At 38.7% G+C, this 19,232-nt stretch overlaps 1 protein-coding gene across 9 annotated transcripts; it reads right to left on the minus strand.

Moving 5' to 3' along the window:
- Positions 1-934: 934 nt before the first annotated feature.
- CMC2 (C-X9-C motif containing 2) lies at positions 935-19,116 on the minus strand. Of its 9 annotated transcripts, none has more exons than XM_040633630.1 (6): positions 18,962-19,116; positions 16,303-16,344; positions 13,926-13,963; positions 12,171-12,283; positions 7,849-7,920; positions 935-2,406 (listed from the first exon to the last, which is right to left on the minus strand). In XM_040633630.1, exons 4-6 carry the CDS (start codon positions 12,249-12,251, stop codon positions 2,320-2,322), a joined length of 240 nt encoding a protein of 79 aa, XP_040489564.1. In that variant the 5' UTR covers positions 12,252-12,283; positions 13,926-13,963; positions 16,303-16,344; positions 18,962-19,116; the 3' UTR covers positions 935-2,319. The 9 variants fall into 9 exon arrangements, with proteins under 9 accessions (XP_040489564.1, XP_040489568.1, XP_040489569.1 ...); XM_040633634.1 differs by lacking the exon at positions 18,962-19,116 and adding an exon at positions 18,727-18,839; XM_040633635.1 differs by lacking the exon at positions 18,962-19,116 and adding an exon at positions 18,495-18,706.
- Positions 19,117-19,232: the final 116 nt, after the last annotated feature.

Here is a 19,232-nt window from a genome sequence, read left to right on the forward strand (position 1 = left end):
GCACCATTTGCTATGGTTTGCCCTCTCCCTCTATGCCTGCTCCTTCTCCAAATACAGGGTTCCTTTTCTTGTCCCGAAATAGTGATGTAAATGCAGAGAAGACCCACCCAACTGTCAGTTATCAATGCCTCTGGGGAATTGAGGGGTCTTAGAATGTGAAGTCTATAAAAAACTTAGGTTGTCCAAACGTTCCATCAAAATGTGGAATTTTAAAAAATCAAGTGACCCCAAAGTTTCATCCTGCTCTAAAAAACACCTCTGGTGGCCCATTATCAACACTGGCCCACATGGCGCTTCAACACTACTGGAATAGTCAACTCGTCAGTTTACTACAAGCTTCTAAAGGCAAAATGTCTCATTTCTGTACCTGTACTGACTGACATGGAGGAAAGGGCTGAATAAATATTCATAAATCTCAGTCTCAAAGAATTAATTCTACTTTGTCCTCCATCCCTTCATCAAATGCCTGTGATCCTGCGTAACCACCTTGCTAAGTGAATGTCCAGCCTCTTGAACACCTCTGATGATGGGGACATCACTTATTAAACAATGACATCAGCAAGGCCTCATTCTGGATATACCACCAGAATTCACTAGAAGGAGCTCACAGCTCACAGTCTGTTGACACCTCATCTGACAAGAAGATCAATCCTCTGCTGTGGCTGGAAGTTGCTGACTTCCAGATTGTCACTGGTTTCAGAAACACCTGGCAAAAAGGGCACGGGGTGGTTGCCTGCTAGAAATGAGTCTGAGAATGATAAAGTTGGGTCATTTTCATATCGTTAACACAGCCGAGACTTCCCCAAACTCTTTCTGCCCTAGTTTGTGTCTTCAATGTTTAAGCTCCAGAATCACCACATTGTCAAAAAGCAAAGTCTAATGGGACCACTTTGCCCTAATTCCAGGAAAGTCTAAGAGAACAGAGAAAATATAATTAAAGTCAATTATTTTATTGAAGGAGATGAGTTATGCAAATGTGAACTGATTGCTGGCAAAGGGAAGAAACGTGTTGGAAGTCAGGTATGTCGGCAGACGAGAGACAGTACCTAAGGCTCCACCCAACAAATATTCAGAATCAGGCTTTCCGTATTTCCCCATGGGTCACTTTCCATTCAAAGGATTCTGGAGACCAAATGAGGTAAAAGATTCTTTCGGTTATCAACCAAGAGTCTTTAGGTCTTCTCTCAGCCAAGGCATCCAGGGGAAGTATACCTCAGAGATCCTACAGGTTTCGTTCCAGACCACCAAAATAGAGCAAATACCACAACAAAGCAAGTCAAATGAATTTTGTGGTTTCCCAACACGTATAAAAGTTATGTTTATACAATAATGTAGTCTATTAAGTGCATAATAGCATTATGTCTAAAGAACAACATACATGCCTTAATTAAAAAATACCTTATTGCTAAAAACTGCTAACCGTATCATCTGTGCTTTCATTGAGTCATCCTCTCTTTGCTGGTGGAGGGTCTTGCCTCAATGTTGCTGCAGCTTCTACATCAGCACTTGCTGCTTCACCCCTGAACTTTTAGGTTATAGAGACGGCTTCTTTCCTTAAACACCACAAACCAATGTGTGCAAGCTTCAAACTTTTCTTCTGCAGCTTCCTTGCCTCTCATCCCTCACGGAACTGAAGAGAGTTAGGACTCTGCTCTGGATCAAGCTTTGGCTTAAGGGAACGTTTGACCTTCCATCCACCACTGAAACAAGGCTGCTTCACTTTCTTAACATTTGTGTGTTCACCAGAGTAGCACTTCTAATTCCCTTCAAAAACTTTCCCTTCGCACTCACAACTTGGCTAACTGGCGCAAGAGGCCTCACTCCAGCCTATCTCGGCTTTCACTGAGCTTAATCACTTCTAGCTTTTGACTTAGAGTGTGAGATGGGGGACTCTTGAGCACGGAGAGGCCATCGTAGGATTACTAGCTGGCCTAATTTCAATATGTTGATTCTCAGGGGATAGGGAGGCCCAAGGACAGGGAGAGACGAGGGAATGGCTGGTTGGTGAGCAGTCAGAATACACACAACATTGATTAAGTTCACAGTCTTATAGGGGCATGCTTTGTGGCACTCCAAAACAATTACAATAGTAACATCACAGATCACCATAAGAAATATGATAGTAATTTATAAAGTTTGAAAGATTGTGAGAATTACCAAAATGTGATACAGAGACACGAGGTGAGAAATACTGTTGGAAAAATGGCGCCAATAGACTTGCTCGACGCAGGGTTGCCACAAACCTTCAATTTGGAAAAAAATGCATTATCTGCGAAGCTCAATAAAACGAAGCCCAATAAAACGAGGTATGCCTCTAATTTATTTTTCAGATTCCTCTGCGGGATTAAAAAGTCTTTTTCGCATCGCATTGCCATGCTCCCTGCTCTTGGTCCTCTTTTCCATGTACTGGAAAATAAAAGGAAGGGGGGAGAAAAGAGACAGCAGATTATATTACCATTTATATCAGCTGAGTTAAATATTTCAAAATATTTGCAAAATAGTTTTTGCCGATAAAATTCTTATTTGTCTTTTATTTCACTGAATCTGAAATTGCAAACACAGTACGGCATCTACATCCTAATAGATGCACAAATATTTACTGAATTTATTTCTTCCCAAAATATGAATTCAGTAAATATTTAAGATGAGTGAGTTTTGTCCCTGTTCTGCAGGAACTCACAATCTAGTGAAGTCATCTAACCTCTGCTTGAACACTTCTAGCTATGAGCAGCTCACTACCCAAGAGGTAGCCTGTTTAATTGTTGGACACTTCTACTTGTTCCAAAAGTTTTTTTTTAATGTTGAACCAATAAGTGTTCCCCTGTAAATTCTCCTACTGCCCTCTATTTCTTCTTGCAAATATCTGACTACAGAAAACCCACTTACTACGCCTTTTTTAGGCTGAACATTGCTGGTTTCTACAAAGGTTCACAGAACATGGTTTCTGCCTTCTAATAGCTACCAAGTGCCTTTTATAAGGTGCTTTAATATCAATATCCCTTATAAAAAATATCACAACCAGAATTAAATACAGTGTTCTACGCAGTCTGACAGCTGTGGACTACAGAGGATCTACTAGTTCTTATGACCTAGACATTTTATTTCTGTAAATATTATCAAAAGTAATTGGCTCTTGGCAACCATATTATCCTATTAGTTCACATGGAAACCTATATTCAGCTGAACTCCCAGGATTTTTTCATTATGAATAGTCATTAAACCTGATTCTCTCCAAATTCTACATTTCTGTAGTCAGTTGGATCTAAATCCAGTTTTCACCTTGGAGGTTTTCAGCCTAGTATTTGGATCTGGCCAGTAGGTTATATAAGTAACAGGAAATACACAGCCTGGCACTTAGAAAAAGCACTTGTTTAAAGCAGAGACACTTGAATGTAAGTGTTTTTGTATGGATATATGTATAGGCTTATATATACTGATAGACATATTTTATTATTTATTTATTTTTTTAAAAGATTTTATTTATTTATTTGACAGAGAGAGACAGCCAGTGAGAAAGGGAACACAAGCAGGGAGAGTGGGAGAGGAAGAAGCAGGCTTCCAGCGGAGGAGCCTGATGTGGGGCTCGATCCCAGGACTCTGGGATCACACCCTGAGCCAAAAGCAGATGCTTAACGACTGAGTCACCCAGGCGCCCCGATAGACATATTTTAAAGGTGAATGAAGGGTCCCCATGGAAAAAGAAAAAAAAGTAAAAATAAATTCACGCTGAAAAAAACTAATTATATGTGAATAGCTAGACATCAAAACCTTTTAGAGCCAGAGATATGGGAAAAGGCCGCAGAAATGAAAATCAGTGATAGAAAGCTAAGCAGGGACTCAACTTGGTACCCTGCCCCAGACCCCTGAGACAATGCTGGGAAGGTTCATGCTTACTGCATCTTCGGGTGCTGTAACCTCAAATAAGAGGAGCTAACTAGGTCATCTCTAAGAAGTTTTCTAGATCTGAAGTTTTGACTGAAGAGTTCTAACATAGCCTCTGGAATGATAGTTTTCAAACTTTTTTTTCTTCTTCATCAAAGGGCCACTTCAAATTACAGATGAAACACTGGGTCCCTTTAACCAAAATCATTCCTTTTATCTGTCACACATTAATTTTCCTGTTAAGACTGTCGGGGGGAAAGGGCATTTCATCACTTTAAAAACTATTTAAAAAAAAAAAAAAGGCACTGTTCTTGAACATGGAGAGATACCTACTCTGAGAAAAATATTTGGTATCTATCTTTAATCAAATACACTGGACTGCCTCCAGCAATCACGTTGAGAGGAAGGACTTACGGGTAAATCTTCAGAAGATAATACTTTGTAGGCAGCCAAAAAAATAGGTTAAAGAGCAAATTAAAACATAATCTATGTTAAAATGTATGTTAAGATATCCTCAAAGGGAGTCCAGATGGCCTTTGAATTAAAGAAGGAAAAAAAAGGATGAACGTGACATTATTCACAAAACTTCACTGAACAGCACAACCAAACCAAAAGGGATCGAAATATTAAGAGAGACAAAAGAGGATGCTGCAAAAGTAGTATTAGTGACTATTTCGATAGAAAGAACAAAAGCAACCCTTAAATTTGTGTGGAACCAGAAAGGCCCCGAATGGCCAAGGAATTCTTGAAAAGGAAAAACAAAGCTGGGGGCATCACAATGCCGGATTTCGAGCTGTACTACAAAGCTGTGATCACAAAGACAGCGTGGTACTGGCACAAAAACAGACACATAGACCAATGGAACAGAATAGAGAACCCAGAAATGGACCCTCGGCTCTTTGGGCAACTAATCTTTGACAAAGCAGGAAAAAACATCCAGTGGAAAAAAAGACAGTCTCTTCAATAAATGGTGCTGGGAAAATTGGGCAGCTATATGCAAAAGAATGAAACTTGACCACTCTCTCACACCATACACAAAGATAAACTCCAAATGGATGAAAGACCTCGATGTGAGACAGGAATCCATCAAAATTCTAGAGGAGAACATAGGCAACAACCTCTACGACATCGGCCAAAGCAACCTTTTTCATGACACATCTCCAAAGGCAAGAGAAACAAAAGATAAAATGAACTTGTGGGACTTCATCAAGATAAAAAGCTTCTGCACAGCCAAGGAAACAATCAAAAAAACTAAGAGGCAGCCCACGGAATGGGAGAAGATATTTGCAAATGACACTACAGATAAAAGACTGGTATCCAAGATCTACAAAGAACTTCTCAAACTCAATACACAGGAAACAAATAATCAAATCAAAAAATGGGCAGAAGATATGAACAGACACTTTTCCAATGAAGACATACAAATGGCTAACAGACACATGAAAAAATGTTCAAAATCATTAGCCATCAGGGAAATTCAAATCAAAACCACACTGAGATACCACCTTACGCCAGTTAGAATGGCAAAAATAGACAAGGCAAGAAACAACAATTGTTGGAGAGGATGTGGAGAAAGGGGATCCCTCCTACATTGTTGGTGGGAATGCAAGTTGGTACAGCCACTCTGGAAAACAGTGTGGAGGTCCCTTAAAAAGTTAAAAATTGAGCTACCCTATGATCCAGCCATTGCACTACTGGGTATTTACCCCAAAGATACAGACGTAGTGAAGAGAAGGGCCATATGCACCCCAATGTTCATAGCAGCAATGTCCACAATAGCTAAATCGTGGAAGGAGCCGAGATGCCCTTCAACAGATGACTGGATTAAGAAGTTGTGGTCCATATATACAATGGAATATTACTCAGCTATCAGAAAGAACGAGTTCTCAACATTTGCTACAACATGGACGGCACTGGAGGAGATAATGCTAAGTGAAATAAGTCAAGCAGAGAAAGACAACTATCATATGATTTCTCTCATCTATGGAACATAAGAACTAGAATGATCAGTAGGGGAAGAAAGGGATAAAGAAAGGGGGGTAATCAGAAGGGGGAATGAAACATGAGAGACTATGGACTATGAGAAACAAACTGAGGACTTCAGAGGGGAGGAGGGTGGGGGAATGGGATAAGCTGGGGATGGGTAGTAAGGAGGGCACGTATTGCATGGTGCACTGGGTGTTATACACAACTAATAGAGGGGAGGGGGGTGGTGGACTGGGATAGGCCGGTGATGGATATTAAGGAGGGTACGTATTGCATGGTACACTGGGTGTTATATGCAAGTAATGAAGCGTGGAACATTACATCAAAAACTAGGGATGTACTGTATGGTGACTAACATAACAATAAAAAATTTATCATAAAAAAGAAAGAAAGAAAGAAAGAAAGAAAGAAAGAAAGAAAGAAAGAAAGAAAGAAAGAAAGAAAGAAAGAAAGAAAGCGACACAGCAGCAAAGAGAGGCTAATAAGGGAACTGGCCAGACCCTTTTGCGTAGTTGAAAGCATCAAGGAATGAAGTACGCAAATGGCACAGGAAGGAGATGGTTAGAGGAGCGCAAGAGAGGCAGGAAACGGTCAACTAGAAAGCATTAAAGGCAGAGAGGAAATAAATGAGCACAGGTTCAGAGGACTGAAGGAGGAAAGAACAGACAAAAACATCTATAAATCAGGTAATGAAGCGACACAAAAACCACGAAGAGGACTTAGAAAATAAGTCAAGGAGAAAATCCAGAATTTATAAGAAAACAAACTCAAAGTAAGAAAAATATTTACAACATTCTACCAAACAGTCACTGACAGTTCCTGAGCTGTTCACCTGGAAGAAAATTTCGTATAAAGATCTAATCACCAAACTAATGGCAAAAATTACTGAACTGTAAGAAGAAAAAAAAATCTAAACTTAGGGAAAAAACTATCTGACACAACTGAAAGAATGTGAGAAATAAACAGTTGTACTGAATAAAGTAATGTGGGCTTCATTTTCCCACCATCTTAAAACAGAAACAAAGCCCTAGGTTCAGTTTTCATATAAACTGGCTTTACAAGTAAATATGAAGAAAAACTCTTGAAAAATCAATTTAAAACACTTCTGTATGTACACGTTTGTGCAAAGAAAATTATCACCCTGAACTCAGAAGTCCAGAAAGTTCTTGAACAATAAAGACACTGGAAAGGGATTCTGGGAAGGAAAAAAAAAAAAAGAGCTTCAGATTGAAAAATACAAAAACTGAGGATAGATAGATGCTGGACAGCTTCAAATGTTGTAACTAAGACCTTTCAATACAAGGCTAATTGGAAAAAAAATTCAAAAATATAGAAAAGGAAAGAAAACTGGAAGGCAGGTTTTTAGTAGTTATGTATTTTTAAAGCTTTGGGACATAAAACAACTGATGTATGAAACAGAAATGGAGTTAAATTTCTTTTCAAAGATTTCAAAAGCACTCTGCTATATGCCCGAGTCCAAGTCATGGCCTAAAACCGGGTTCAGGAAATAAGTCTTTCCGGCCAAGTCAGACTAGATCCGTGTGGCTCATACATGCCATGGTTACGAAGAAATTCACAATTTCAAACCTGTGAGGAGCCCAAGTCTAGCTCCCGCCATGTTCTATAAAGAAGCGGAGGCCCAGAAAGTGTTAGTTACCTGCTATAGCCAATAGGTGACTGACCAAAGTCTTTCTACTAAACAAATTCAGTTTCCTAGCCCTTACGATTCATCCAGAGTCACAATGATTATAAAAAGGAAGTTGTTTTCATTTCTGTGCATGCAAAACAAAAAACAAAAAAAACCAGCAAAGTACTTTCATTTCTCCTCTTGGTTTTAGGGGAGGACATACATATAAAATGTCAATTCTCTCTGTTATACTAAAATTTGGAATAAAAATTAGTAATGGAGGTATTCTAAATATTAATCAGAAATTTCTATTCTACTGTTCAACCACTTTCATCCCCTAACACTTTTCTTACCTCATTCTTCAAGCATTTTCTCATCTCCCGATCGAGATCATTGCAATGACCAAAAAATTTCAGAATGCTGTGCTAAAAGGAAGAAGAGTGGTAAAATATTTCATCCCATAATATGCTAAGGTCTCTGGCACATAGAATTTAAATACTTATTCCTACAGAAATGGGTTTAATGTGTCACCACCTTGTCAATAAGCAAACAGTTAAATCACAGGTATAAAATATACAAACAAACGGACTTACCCTGGCCTTCCTAAAAGGAGGACTAAATGCTCTATAGGTAGAAATGAAAACTAAAAAGAGTTTTCCTTCATAAAAGGGAAGCCTATTAACCTGCCCAAACCTCACAATGACAGAGTGTAAACAATTCTGTTTTCTAATACCCCTTTCTTTAAGGGCATGTGAAAATCACAGCACAACCATCTATCACAGGGAGCAATGATGTCAAGTGTGGTGTGGCCATATTAACATGACCAGTGAGTTCCTCATTAGCAAACATTCTGTCCCATTGAAGAATTATCTGATAAATGCTGGGGGCCAACACTAATTTTCTCATTTTCCTCCATCCAAAATGTCATCAAAATACATCAGAAACAATAACACTATTATTAAATGGCCTATATGAGCCACATAAGTAAGCCACTAATCCACAATGTAAGAAAACCTGTATCTAAAGTTCAAAGTCTCTTTCTTCGCAAAGCAAAAATAAAAATCTCCTAGTGGTTTCAAGGCCTATGATGATTATCATGGCAAAAAGTATGAATGCTCTAACCAGATTAAGATGAAGACTGAAGTCAAGAACATGAATTTTAGTCGGGCTATAATTAGTGTGTTTGCATATCACGACTTTTAAGGAATGGGTAGGACAGCATGGTGATGTCCTATAATGACATGCCATAAGTGCTGAACTTGTAATAATAAGCACCTTTTCCTTTTCTTTCTAATTAAGGCTTTCATGGAAACCAGACAACACGTAATTAATTAGCTGTGCCTCATGCTAATCCTTTCTTTCCCTGCTTCACCGCCACTGTAAATATCCTTTTCTGGTCCACAGTGAATAAATGGGTCATTTTTTCTGGCAAGCATTTAAGGTAAACTAAGATCTCCTAGTGGTTACCTAAGGACATTTTCAGAATAAGTATTTCCTGTGTATTTTTCCTAAACTATATCCTTGACAACAAATGAACAGGAACCATGCATTTTCACATACCTTCCGGTGAAGCAGAACTAACAGAAAGGATTAGACTTTCAGAACGTAAGGCAGTATTTCATAGTTTGGTTTACATTGACTCATATCATCCCATAAACATACATCTTATTTTTAAATCCAAGACAGAAGCCCTTTTTTTTTTTTTTTAGCTTTCCCAACATTTAAAACCAAAGAAGAATTATACTCTTGTGACATTACATAAAAAACAAACCCAAAGTGCTCCATTGAAATTGGTTAACGAAATGCCCGGGTTCTACAATTCTCTTGTATACACATGGCATAAGCCTCTAGTGTGCAATGTCTGTTTCTAGAGAACCAAACCGACTGAGCAATTGACTGAATAAATGAATCAATCAATTGAGATCTCGAAGACAATGTCCTAAGCACTAGGGATACAGCAGTGAGGAAGGTGGACCTGGGCCCTACTCTCAGTACATGGTCAAAGGGAAGAGCCAGCTCACAAAGTGATTGCTATAAAGCAGTAATTTTCCAAGTATAGTCCAGAGACACCCATGAGTTCCCAAGATCTTTCCAGAGCATGTACACAATAAAAACTATTTTCCTGATAATCAAAGATCTTATTTGTTTTGTTCATTTTCATTCTCTCACAAGGCTACCGTGGATTTTCCAAAGGCTGCACAAAGGGCAGTATCACCAAAGACCGAACATGAAGGCAGATAGGAGGATCTGGCTATATTCTGTTAAGCCAGGCATTAAAGAGAACTGCAAAAATGCAAAAGCAATGTCATTCATTTCACTCTTTTGTTTCGGAAAATAAGATCTTTTTTATGAAAAATTACTACATTAACATATATTGGATTTATTACTGTACTTTTATATAAATTAATATTTTTTAATTTCTCAGTTTTAATTTCTAATTAAGTAAACATTGGTAGCTGTAGCCCACATACACAAAAGTTATCCGGGGTCCTCAATAATTTTTAAGAGCATAAAGGAGTCATGAGACCAAAAAGTGTGAGAACTATCTTAAAAGTAGGAACTGTATTACATGTGGGGTTACAGGAGAACAGAGCGACTACACCAAGAGAATGTAGGCCAGGAACGGAGAAAAGGAAGAGGAAATAACAAATGACGCTGAATAAAACCTGGAGGATGGTGAAACCTGGTCTAGCACACAGGAAGTGGAGATGGTGGGGAGAGCTCTAAGACAAGCAAGGAAAAAGCAAGCACAAAGGCTTGGAAGAGGGAAGCATGTTCCTGCACAATTCCATACAGGAGCACACAGAAGTGAGCAGAAGGGTGGTGAGGCCCAAGGGGTAAGTAGGGGCCAGGTTCATGAAGGCCCTGAAACAACACAAAGCAAGAAATTTAGATTTGATAACTTGCAGGCAAAGGGAGCCATTAGAGGGGAACAATGATTCAACTTACGTTTGAATGATCACTCCAGTGCAACTGAGCAGGGACAGAGGACAAAACGGTCAGGGGACCAGGGTGGCCCCACTAAGATAACACTGGAATTAACTGGGGTTAAGAACAGACACATAAATCAGTGCAACAGACTAGAGAGCCCAGAAATAGACAGTCACATATGGTCAACTGATTTTTGACAAAGACAGCAAGATAATTCAGGAGGGAAAGGATGGTCTCTGCAACAAATGGTGCCGGAACAACAGTATCCAAAGAGAAAGAAACACTGGCGCATGCCTCACACCGTACACAAAAATTAACTTGAAATGAATCACAGCCCTGGATGTAAAAGCTAAAACTCAACAACTTCCACAAGAAAAAAACAGGAGAAAATCTTTGTGTGACCAGGAAACATACAAAGATACTCAGAAGGCAAAAAAAACTAAAAAAAAAACAAAAAAACAAAAAACCCCAACCTCCCACAAACAGTAAGAGGAAAAAAACTGGTTATTAGACCTCATCATTCTTAGAAACTGCTCTTTGAAACACACCCTTAAGAAAGTGAAAAATGATGCCACAGACTAGAGAACATATTCACATTACACTCACCAGACAAAGGACTTGTATGTCGAACGAAAAAAACCAGAGTTCTTAAAATTAAATAATAAAGCAAACAGCCCAATTTTAAAACATGGGCTAAAGAAAAAAATAATAATAAAGAGATAAAATTTAAATTTTTTTAAGAAATAAAATAAAATATGGGCAAAAGACTTTATGTGACTGGCCAATAAGCACATGAAAAGATGCTCAAAAACCAGCCATCAGGAAAATAAATCTAAAACCAAATAAGACACTACTGCACACCCATAAAATGATTAATGTTAAAAAGACAGTATCAATTCTTGATCTAGATGTATGCTGAAAAGAGTCTGCCTAAAGTATACTGTCAAATGACAACATTCTTTGAACCAACAAAAATACCTAACTACACAGGTCACAGGAATTACTTATAGCTTACCATTAGTCTTTAAATTGTACTCATTTAAATGATACTTGCTATTATTATAATTTGATATATCTCAGTTTATGAATATCATGAGGAAAATAACACATCATGCAAAATTAAAGAAAAACAGAAATGCTCCTTATAACCGTCTCACATTTCAAGTATATGAAAAAAGCTAAATATTTGACATCTGTAAAAATATCAGCTTAATTTAATGACCTCCAAAAATGGTCTTCCTTTCTATTTTGGTTTAAAGCATGGAATTTTACTTTCATTCCACTAACAAGTAAGCAAACCTGTCAAATTAGGCCAATCGTAATTTAAATTTAGCTAATATCTATTATAAAAAATGTTTCAATCTCCTTTAAACACGGAATGGTAGACATCAAGGAAAATCTTAGAAAAATCTTAGAATAATTCCATTACGATCAGAAGAGTCAGAATTTAACATAACTGTTCTGGTGCCCTGTAATTTAAAAAAGGAAAGTATCTTATTGTAAGAACGTGGATTCTAACTATTACATATCATTTCAGAAGTTCCCTAACGAACTACCGTGCTTGATTTTTACTAATCAGGAAAGGAGATGGTGTCTGAAACACCACAAACATCAGTCACTAATCTTGAGTAAGCTAAGACCCACTATATTATCATTCCTTTTTGTTAGTGGACGTAACATTTTACATCAGTGTGTTGCACCTAAGTTTCATTTTTGCTTCATGGTCATGTTTCTGAACTCTTACATTTTTGTGACATTCCTTAAGCAAGTTAATCAAGACGTTGCATTCTTCAGTGTGCAAGTGTGGAGATAAGTCAGGATGCATCTTTAGGAGGTGACGGAGCACAGCAGAGCAACCTGTGGATACAAGAGTGTCTTGAATATGTGTGACTGTATTTGTTAATGCGACCTAAAACTATTTCTGTACAAACGTGCAGTGAGCTTTATCAGAAAAGAATGTTGACCTTAGGCAAATTATTAAACCTGAGGCTCAGCTTCTTTATCCAACAATTTAACAGATTCAGCAAATCATGAGGTGTTGTTTGGAGAACCTGCAGGTTCAGAAAAGATCAGAACTCCTCAAGAGACCCAATCCTGGAAATAAGTGCTCCAGCAGAAACAGCTAGCCTATATTAATAAGCCCGATTTCAATTATTTTCCCCACGTTCCTGAAATTGACTACAACTCATTTTGTTCAGATGAAATTCTATACAATTAGAGAACTGGCTTATTAATCCTTTTAAAATGTATATTCCTCTGAGAGGGTTAACACCTCGTTAGCCAGTCTCATGTTAGCGTCAATTCATATGGACTGCTTTCTTATTCCTAACATCGGGCTGAGAAAATCCAACTAAACAATGAAAAGAAACAAAAAGCAGATGAGGAAAAAAGCTTTTCAATTTAGCAGATATATCCATAAAATGCAACTGTTACAATGAAAGCAAGAGGCTGAAATTTCAGAAATTAAATTTAATTGGTTCTTTCACAAAGTAGAAAATTAGCCAACGTCAAAGGAAAAGCATTATTTTGAAGTGTTTGCCACAGTTATGTAGCACTATGTACCTATTCCTTTTTTTAACCTATTCTTTTTAACTTGGAAAACATTACAAAAAAAAAGAATCAATTAATTGTTTTAATCTTTTACAAGTTTCAAGAAAGAAAATCTAGAAGAAAATAACGACCTTAGGTTGGGCAAAGAGTTCTTAGATAGGTCAAAAGCACAATTCATAAAAGAAAAAATTGGTAAAATCTTATAAAACTGGAAAAACTTTCTCACTTCAAAATACACCATGAAGAAAATGAAAAGACAGAGGGATGAAAAGTACAGCATAGGGAACGCAGTCAATAATATTGTGATATATTTATCGTGGTGAGCATTTCATAATGTATACAATAGAAAAAAGAAAAAGACAAACCATACTTTGGGTGATAACGACATGTCAATGCAGGTTCATCAATTGTAAAAACATACGATACTGGTGGGAGATGTTGATAGTGGGGAAGGCCATGCATGCATGGGGCAGGAGGCAAATGGGATCTCTGTACTTTCTGTTCAGTTTTGCTGTGAACCTAAAACTGCTCTAAAAAATAAATATCCTACAAGCTACAGACTAGGAGAAAATATTTGCACATCATACATGAAAAAGGATTTGTTATCTAAAATATATAAACAATGCTTATAAACAATCCAACATTTAAAATGGACCTAAAAAATGGGCAAAAGATTTGAATACTTCATAGAAGATGATACAGGAATGGTTAATTAAGCACATGAAAAAATGCTGAATACCATTAGTCACAGGGAAATGCAAACTAAAACCACAATGAGATGGTAACTACACATCTGCCCCCGACAGCTATAATAAAAAAGTCAGACAATAACAAGCATTAGTTAGGATGCAGAGAAAACAGACCTCATGCATTGCTAGTAGAAACGTAAAATAGTATACTCTTAGGAAAACAATTTGGCAGTGTCTTAAGGAGTTAAACACAAACTTACCAAAGGACCCGGACCACGGAAACTGCACTCCTAAGAATCTACCCAAAAGAAATGAAAACACATGCACACAAAGACATGTATGTGAATGTTCACAGCATTATTCATTACAGCCAATACTGGAAACAATCCAAATATCCAATAACCTGGTCATTGGACACACAAACGTGGTATATCTAGACGATAGAATACTATTTGGCAATGAAAAGGAATGCAGGCACCAACATGGACGAACCTCAAAAGCACCAAGCTAGATGAAAGAAGCCAGATTCAAAAGACTATATGATCCCTTTTATATGCAAAGTCTACAAAAGGCAAAATTGTAGAGAAAAAAAGCTGATGGGTTGCTGGGGCCTGAAAGTGACAGTGAGGATTATTTGCCATTGGGCAAATAATCATTCATTCATTCATTCATTCATGTGAATCATTCATTTACAAAAGGAATATTTTTACGTGATAAAAATGTTTTAAAATAGGATTGTGGTAAAAGGTGCACAATTGCAGTTTACTAAAATCACTGAACTCACTTACAATGAGTGAATTTTATGATCTGTAGATTGTGCCTTAATAGAGCTAATACCAAAAAGTTCAAGAAATTCAAACTATCAACCTTCCACTCACAACAAGTAAAATCCTTAAAAATACATTAACAAATTAATTCCAGAGAATGACAGTATTCCTACCATTGCAGAACTCAATTTATAAAAACATCAGTAGATCACTGTTCCATTGAGTGACTTCCACTGAGTACATGCACACACACGCATACCACAGCTGAAGATCACATATCAGGCTGCTGGGGCCAGCTCAGTGTTTGAAATGGAAATTGGAAGTGCAGCCAAGTTCAAGTTTGGTTTGCCTGCCACCCACTACAAAGTCTTTTTAATGACATAATCTTTTTGCCTCAGAAAATCGAGATCTCATAAAGTCTAGCAATTTAAATCATCTAATATTATACCAATATTATGTATCTACACCTATTAGTAATCTGGTTATCTGATTTCCGCCTCACTTACTTCTTCCTAAGGAAGATGTATACTGGCTTAACCCTCTAGAAAATGTCTTTTTTCCAGTAAATATATATTTTTATAAACATATTTGATATAAAATTTTTGCATATTTCTATCAACCAGCCCTCAAATGCATACTTTTACAGTTCGGAAACAAGCTCACAATATACTGAAATGACCTCGTTAGTTGGCAAATTAAATACTTTAGAAGGCACTTGGCTGCTGAGATAAATACATGCATGTTGTATACAAGTATAAATGCATACATATCACGATGTATATTTTTCCTCCCTCTATTACAAAAGTTTATGCCACTGTGGACCCAGCCAGGGTACCAATAAGATGTCTTCCCTTCTACTTACTTATCCTACATAACTATGTCCAAGAAGAAAATGGTTTCTCATACAGTTTCCTTTTCCTAGTCTTCTTGGTAAAAAGCTAAGCTACTACATAATTTAGAGTTCTAAACACGGACCAAATCCCTTATGTTACAAATTCCCTGCTTTACCAGTCATTCCCCTCTTTCCTCCACCCTATCTTTTTCTTCTTCTTTCCCTCGATCCACCCTGTACCCATACTCCCTTCCGGCACCTGGTGTCGTCTGGTTTCATGTAACCATTGGTGCACACACAGGTGTACTGCCAGACTCTCCTGTGTGATCCACAAAGCACAGCTATAAAACAACGGCATTGTTCTTAGAACATGCTGATGTGACTGCTAGTATCTTCCAGCAGTCATCTTTAAAAGCCTATTCTAATCAGCATTATTATAATTCAAAGTAACTTACGAACTGAAGAAAACTAAATGTATGTTTCATATTCCTACTTTTAAGATTCCTTCAAAGCCATAAGAATATATGTACATTATTAGTGTAGAAAATAATTTGTTGAACATTTACCACATGCTAGGCACAAATCTTATAATCCTTCCAGTAACTATAGCAAGTAGGTACCTTCATAAATTCAGTGGAACCATAAGAAATTGCCTTTTGTAGTTCAAATATGCATTACTGACATTTTCATAGTAAAACTAAGGCCCAGGTCACATACTAAGTGGCAGAGTTACTGACCAATGCAATCTCTCACCAGGACAGATAATTCCCATGTTCAAAATAGTAAAGACATGCCTTCCCAGCAGTTTGTGGAAGAAATAAATAAAGAGAGTAAAAACTATTTCTCAAAGAGCCTCTGGTTGGCTACAAGTTCAACAGACACTAATTCTAGGCCTAGCTTCCAAATAAGTCAGTGTAATATTATCCTGTATTATTAGACATAGAGAGCCTGTCTCCCTCAAGAAAGAGGACAGTATTGTGTTTGTCCTGATCAGTCAAATCCAAACAGGAAGCCATTAATGAAACTGGGAATACTTACCAATTTAGGGAAGCGCACATCAGAGAAGATAAACGAAACAACCTGGTTCAGCAAGACAAACAATGGATTTGCAATCAAAAGCTGTGGATTATCTGTCCATAAATTATAACACTTTGGTTACTTAATCTGAGACCTAGGTCTCTTCTTCCATAAATTGGAATTAGCTCTCGACCTGTATCTCTGGATGGTCATGAAGTTTAAAATAACATATGTGGGAGCATCTGAAATGGTGTGCAGTGAGTGTGACATATGTAAAGTATTATTTGTATATCCGAAATACTCTGTCACATGATGGGAAAGGCTGAACTGATTTTAACCTATTTCCAAAAATAAAATCTACAGTCAATGGATAAAAAACTTGTTACCACTAAGAATACACAAAACAACTTCAAAAGGGTAGTGCCAAAATAATTAAGAGCGTCAGCAGCACTGCTGAACAAAGGTGAAGGGAACATTCATTTGTGATAAGACTTCATGCCTGGGTGTTTATAGTAAGAAAGAGGAATAAATTCCATTCAAACTGTTATCATTTAAACACAAAACTTCAGTCCCACCTTTATTTTGGCATTTAGAAAACATCAGAAGGGCTAACTTGTCACAGTTACAGTGCTTCTCTCCTCACCTCAACTCCACCCACTGCCTCACTGTGCACACATTTATACCAAAACAACCACTGAAACTCTTAAAAATGTTCAGCTGTGACAATCTGATGTTTCGATAACTGGGTGACAGGCCCCTGGAAAACAATTTTAACTTTTACCTGGGGGTAAGCTGGGAGGATAGAAGCAGTATGGTACTCTCACTAAAGACATAAAAATTATAGGCTTATTTTAGTCATTCCTTCATCTTATTCTACCAAGACTGAGGTAAAATCTTCCTAAGGACTATTCCACGATAGACAGACTTCAACCACCAGGTGGCACAATTTTAGCAAATAAACCAAGAGTAACCAATACATTAACTCTACTAAAGAAAAAGGAGTAAGGATTCAAATAACACTTCAGCAAATCTACAGTCACAAGGAGGAAACCCCTTATTTTAATGCCACTTGGGTTTTCGTTCAAAAGATTCTGCTGTTTGGTGGCTGCACCAGAAAGAAATTAATACTACAGCTTCAATTTCTAACGTCATTTTAAAACAAACAAAAAACAAGTCCAGAAAAGTCTCTTGTGCAAAGTTTGAAGAAGCTGTTCTCTAGGAAGAACAGTAAACTTAATACTTAATGCTTTCTAAAACATATCTTTTTTAAAGTCTACTTTTCAGAAAGCACTGGAATTAGTTAAATTAGTATTTCTGCAACTATTTCAAACTATGCACCATATTCAGCAGAGGTAGCAGACCTAGCAGGGTATACTACCTACCCTACCCTTTTCTTTGCAGTTGCAAAGTGACCAAATCCAAACATACGCTATTGAGTGACTAGTGCTCCCAAATACAGACCATGCCCCACTGCTACTGAGAGCAACCCTGAGGACGCCTAGAGAAAAGGACTTTGGGCTCGTAAGTTCCACCACACAGTTTTTAAGGAATGGGCCAAGTTGTAGCTTTCCCTGAACAAACACTTACCACTCAGTAGATGTTGGGCATTCTACCAAATTACTTGAATTTCGGAGGAAAAAAATCAGTCCATACACCCCAAAGAACACACAGGCTAGTGAGGGAATATTCTCGCAAATGCACATAGTAAATGCTCAATAAATGTTTACCAGATGTTGAATTTAGGATTATTATAGATCTGAGAATTGGTTCACACCTCAACATAGTTTAAAAGGGGGGGGGGCGAAAATAAGGCTCATCTGAAATAAATTAAACAATTGCAGAAGCCTGTATGTATAGGAAAGGAGATACAAGGGGCATCACAACACAAGTTTGCCAGTGCAAACTTCTTTTATGCACTTAAGATTTTAAATGAAGGTTTCCAGAACTCGGATTTACTTAAGACTCTTCATAAAGCACCTAATGTGAACCTACAAGCACGGTAATTTTTAAACCCAGTAAAAGGGATCTGAAAGTCTCCTTTCCTTGAAAAGTGTACTGATGAGGATCTCACTGCATTCCCACTTCGCAAGACGGACTGGTGGCAATTTTCACTGCAGCTGAGATGTGCCCCAACAAGGCCCCCACCTTCTACATGCACATTCTAAACTCCTAGGTGATAACAATAATAATCATACAATTCATTGAGCGCTCACCGTGTCAAACACTATGGAAGGGCTTCCCTTCTCACCATCGATGTCATGGGTTATACCCATTTAACAGGCGTGGAAGCCGAGGCTCAAGGAGGGGAGGAGCCCGCCCCAGATCACTAGGCTCGCGAGTGGCGGCATAGACTGCAGCAGAGAGTGAAAGGTCTAGGCCAAAGCATGCTCTAAACTACCAGCGCGTCCTCAGCAAGTGCCTAAGGGCGCAGAGCCCAGGACATACCTCCGGCCGCTCGCGCGGTGGACTGCGCAGTGCACTGCCGGCGAGCCACGGCCACCCCGAAGACCAGCGGCCGGACCGTCCAGATCCCAAACTCCGAGAGCCGCAGGAGGGGACACGGCGGGGCGCGCGCGAGCAGAGAACGAGGTGGGGGGCAAGTGGGTGTCCCGCGGCCTCCCCAGACACCGCGGCCAGGAAGAGAGCGCTCCTCGGAACGGCCGGGACTGCCGAGACTCACCCGACTCGCGGCCACACCAGAAGGGCTGAAGCGACAGTCACCAGCGAAGACTCCCCATTCAAAGGCCGGCAGTCAGGACGCCAGAGCTGGGCCAGCTCCGGGTAGCGAAGCCTCCCACGCCCTCCGCAGCTGACCCTTCAGGGCTTGACCAGGCCCCGCTGCTCCTGGCCTCTGAGGCGCATGCGCCACCCGGTCTGGACGGGCCCATTTCCGGGCGCTGTCGGGGAAGGAGAGCGAGTGCACGGAGGCCCGGCGGAACCTAAAACAGCAA

Source organism: Ursus maritimus, unplaced genomic scaffold (assembly GCF_017311325.1).
Source record: "Ursus maritimus isolate PB19 unplaced genomic scaffold, ASM1731132v1 scaffold_19, whole genome shotgun sequence".
In the NCBI taxonomy this organism is placed as follows: Eukaryota; Metazoa; Chordata; class Mammalia; order Carnivora; family Ursidae; genus Ursus; species Ursus maritimus.